The 4142-nt window shown below is 40.8% G+C and overlaps 1 protein-coding gene across 1 annotated transcript in view; it reads left to right on the forward strand.

The window, feature by feature from the left end:
- Positions 1-2220, forward strand: part of LOC119588850 — a gene marked incomplete in the record, with an annotated part of 17740 nt that extends 15520 nt beyond the window's left edge. Inside the window, 5 exon segments of the mRNA XM_037937491.1 lie at positions 339-495; positions 1145-1362; positions 1563-1683; positions 1977-2088; positions 2191-2220. Of these exon segments, the coding sequence (XP_037793419.1) occupies positions 339-495; positions 1145-1362; positions 1563-1568 (381 nt within the window).
- Between the last annotated feature and the right edge of the window lie 1922 nt (positions 2221-4142).

Raw genomic sequence — 4142 nt, forward strand, 5'->3', positions numbered from 1 at the left:
GGTGGGCGAAGAGGGGGTCTATATATTTTTGGTGGGGAGCTTATTTCAACCACCACTACTACCATCACACACGCACTCTTGCATGCATTTGCACGCACTGACTGACTGACTGGAGGAAAATAAAAGAGTTTGGCGAGGAATTCATCCTTAATGTAAGTTAGCTAGCAGGGTCGCGGACTGGTACTAAGGAACGTGTCAGATGTCTCGATAGAATAAAAAAAAAAAAAAATGCACACCAACTAATGTACATTAACTCTTCTCTCCAACAACTACCAAAGAGAAGAGGCCAAGAGTTTTCTTTGAAAGCGAGAAGATAAAAAGAGAGAATTTTGTTTCAGAGCGAGTACCTGGTGGTGCTGGTGGCCGGCGCCGTCTGCTTCGTGCTGTGCCTGGCGGCGGGCGTCAGCCAGCAGATGCTCCTCCACCAGCGCCTCTCCCTCACGCCCCACGACCCGGGTCTTCCGCACGCCTGCATCAGTAACACTATGATCTTCTGTAAGTGTTGCGCCTTGTGCCTTTAAAGTCTCTGGTGTTTGATTCAACGAAATTGGCGGTTATATTTTAGATATTTCTTATTGCGTTACTGTGTTTTTTAACATTAACGATCTCGTTATACGATTTTTTATGGCTAACAAGATGTTTTCCCTGAATATCAGAGATCATTTTTAGGTAATACTAATATTTATAATGTTTTATGTCGCACTGACCAAACCTTTATTCAATCCGTAAATTTACTATATATTCGCTAAACCTTTTATAAATAGGATTATAAAATGAAGAAAAGTAACAATGATGAAACCATTTATATGAATATCAAAGTCCTGCAGGAATTGATGATGAAACCATGAGCAATGCTTTGTAACTTACAGCAGAGTTCTGATTTGCATTATTGACGCCACTGTGTAGGGCACATGCTGTTCGTTATTTGTTGAATGGGGATCTTATTGCTATAGTAAATGATAGTAATTTTGGTAGCACCTGGTGCAGGACCATTTTTTTTACTTACCTTTGAATGATACTATGGTCATATAATGTCCTTTTTTGTAATATATATCATGATTCATAAACCCAAATTCACAAGTCATATTGTTTTATTCTGTTACATTTAAAGCTACATTTCCTTACTGAAATTCTCATGCACCAGTCTTAACGATGGTGGTTGGGCTGCTGATCTGGGTGGTACACAGTGTGACCCGGTACCAGCTTGGTACTCCCTGGCTCACCTTGGGTCCTGCATGGCCCCTCACGGCACTGCTCATGGGCATTCTCGTGGCACTCACGTTCCTGTGGGTGATCGTGGGAGTTCACAATGTGTACCAGCTCACGGTGCTGAGGGAAGAGGCTTCGCACTTACGTCCTCATGTATGTATGCTATGTCTCCCTTTTTTTGTCTGGCTCTTTCACGGACACTCGGACGGTGCAGTCTTTTTTCTTGTTTATTTAATCCACATACTCATTCTTCCCAGCCACTCGTAAATTTTAAACAGAAGTTGAGATACATTCTTACTAGAAGGGAAATTTGGGTCATACTGCAAGGTTAAACCGATCCATATCTTTGGCAGACGTGACAGGTTATGGCATCAGGTGCTGCTTCTGGTGGGGGAGTGGGTGCTGGTGGTGACAAGCGCTGTGTACAGTCACCCAGTTGGCCGATATTTCTTCTGCTTTGCTACGGTTATGCAGGTAAGTGAAGAACTATTGCTGTGTCAAAAAGATAATTGTTAGGTGTTGTGGTTGCTTGTATTTTTTAACATAATGGTGCCTACTCTTATATGTGATGTACATATGGTCCTTGTTCGTGCACCTAAATCTACTCTATTAAGCCTCTATATGCTTCGGGTACTGAGTACTTCAAATTATCCTAATATAAAGAGAATTCATAAAAAATAGAAAACAGAACAGTATTAATACAAGATGTAACATTTCAAGTGTACCAATCATTGCTTGTTTGTTAATATTACACTTACTTGTTGCAGAGCTTCCTCATGATAATCATGTACACTTGCAAAGATAATGACATGACTGCTATGTGCAAGTGTAAGCGCATGTGCTGTCCTTCTGTGGGCCCTTGCCGGAAGTCTTCTCAAAGTACGTTGTAATACTGTGTTACTATTACTGATCAGTTTAAACTGATATTATTTTATTAATAGCATTTTTGTTATTTTGCCTTAACTTCAACTTTGTCGACAGGTGAAAATGGATGCAATAGCCATATGTCGTATCATCTCACAACCACCACGACGCCAAGTGAGAGGGAAGGCAACTTCAAGTATTTCAAGGATGACATAGCCGTGGATTCCTTCGAGAAAAATGTGTTCAGCACGAAGAAAATCCTGTATGCCAGTGACTCCATTCTCCCTCCCGGACCAGGTCACCCTCGGATGGGGACACACAGCAGAGTGCCTCTTTACATGCGTCGCAACAGCCGTGAAGGACATGGTCTGCCGATGCCAAGAAACGCCTTGCTTATCCGGGGAGTAGACCTGCTCAGGGGGGAGGACACAGACCGGCAGGACAGCCGCTTGCGAGCTTCATTGTCGACTGAAGAGAGGATGTCCGGTCGCAAACGGAATGGCCTGTTAGCCGGCCAGCACGCCGCTAAGCAAGATCCGTCTTTGGAAATGCTTCGAATCCAAAGGTGCCCAGGGACCAGCCAGGATCCCGATGGGAGGTATCTGGATATGTCGGTGTCACAGCACAAGATCAACACCGAAGGAGTTCGTAAGGATGCCATGAATAAACATGGCTGTACCAATATTAAAAAGGAAATACTTGGATCAGCTGGCAACATGGTAATTCACAAGCAAAATGGATTCCGACAGGCAGCCATCGCACGGAAAAATATTTACCAAAATAGCAACAGTCAGTCATCGAAAGACGAGACTGGTAGTAATAACCATCACTACCTTCCCATGAAGGTAAATTCTCACGTAATCATTGCGAAACATCGAGCATCGGAACAGCAAATGGAACCAAATATTTCTCTAAGCAGGCTCGGTGATATTAGAGGAATCAGCTCCCACACGCACGCACACGCTGAATACATGTTAGCAGATCACTGATCCTCTGCTGTCCCTCACAAGGTCCCTCCACCCTAAGAACCCTGGAATGCATGGGTGTCGTGCGTCTGAACTGAAAACTTTAAGGGATGCTATTAACTGATGTTCGGAATGCTTTATTCTGATGGCGTTAAAAATTGTCATCTGAAAATAAAGTAATATTTAGTGTAAATACAATGTATAATTGTTAGTATTTATGGATTTTTATAATGTTCTGTTAGTGAAAGAGAAAAATATTCGATTGTTATTAATGTAGAAAGAGTGTACAAATTGTTGGTTTAGTTTGTATATATTTAATGTTATTGTATATAGGCTGAAAATATTGTGTTAATACTCCAACATTAGCATCGATTCACGGATATATGTATACTGTCTTGTCCTTTAGGATTGTTTATTAATGAATGATATGGTACTATGATACTTCACTGCCCTTAAGTAACATTATGCAAGGATATTCGTCTTGATATATTGTGGAGTTTTACATTTGTTTTCCATTAGTTCTACTTAATTCAACATGTCCATACAGATCGTAAATGAAAGGTTCTGAATAATTTGAGAAAGTATGATTTGTAGCTTCTCTTGCCCTAGTGTTGATACGACGGAATGTCTCAAATTACCTGTCCTAACTTAGTATGGAAGCTAGACGTTGAAGCAGGCTTTCAGGCTTTGTGTACAATGACTTTTCCTATGAAATGTGTTTATCCATAAGTAGAACATGCCTGAATTACGTTCAGCACTAATTCCACGGTATTTATTAATCCCTCTAGGGTTTTGATCAAAGTGTTATTTTGATTTTTGTTTGTGTTTCATAACGTAACTTTATTGTACTTTTTGCTCCTTCATGAGGATTTTATTGTATTCAGCCAAAAGGTGCCATAATGTTTAATATTAGAGTCCCTCAAGACTTTACAAATTGTTCGGTTGTGTGTTTGTTTAGTGTTATTAAAAGGTTGCTGCATATCGTAAACAGCGTTAGATCTTACCCTGAGTTTATGACCTAGAATGAAGCTGGCATCCTTGTCTCGTTTACGCAATGTGTGGGAAGATAAATTGACCAGAAAAAAAAACATATCTGGCTAAACA

Source organism: Penaeus monodon, chromosome 24, assembly GCF_015228065.2.
Source record: "Penaeus monodon isolate SGIC_2016 chromosome 24, NSTDA_Pmon_1, whole genome shotgun sequence".
Lineage (NCBI taxonomy): Eukaryota > Metazoa > Arthropoda > Malacostraca > Decapoda > Penaeidae > Penaeus > Penaeus monodon.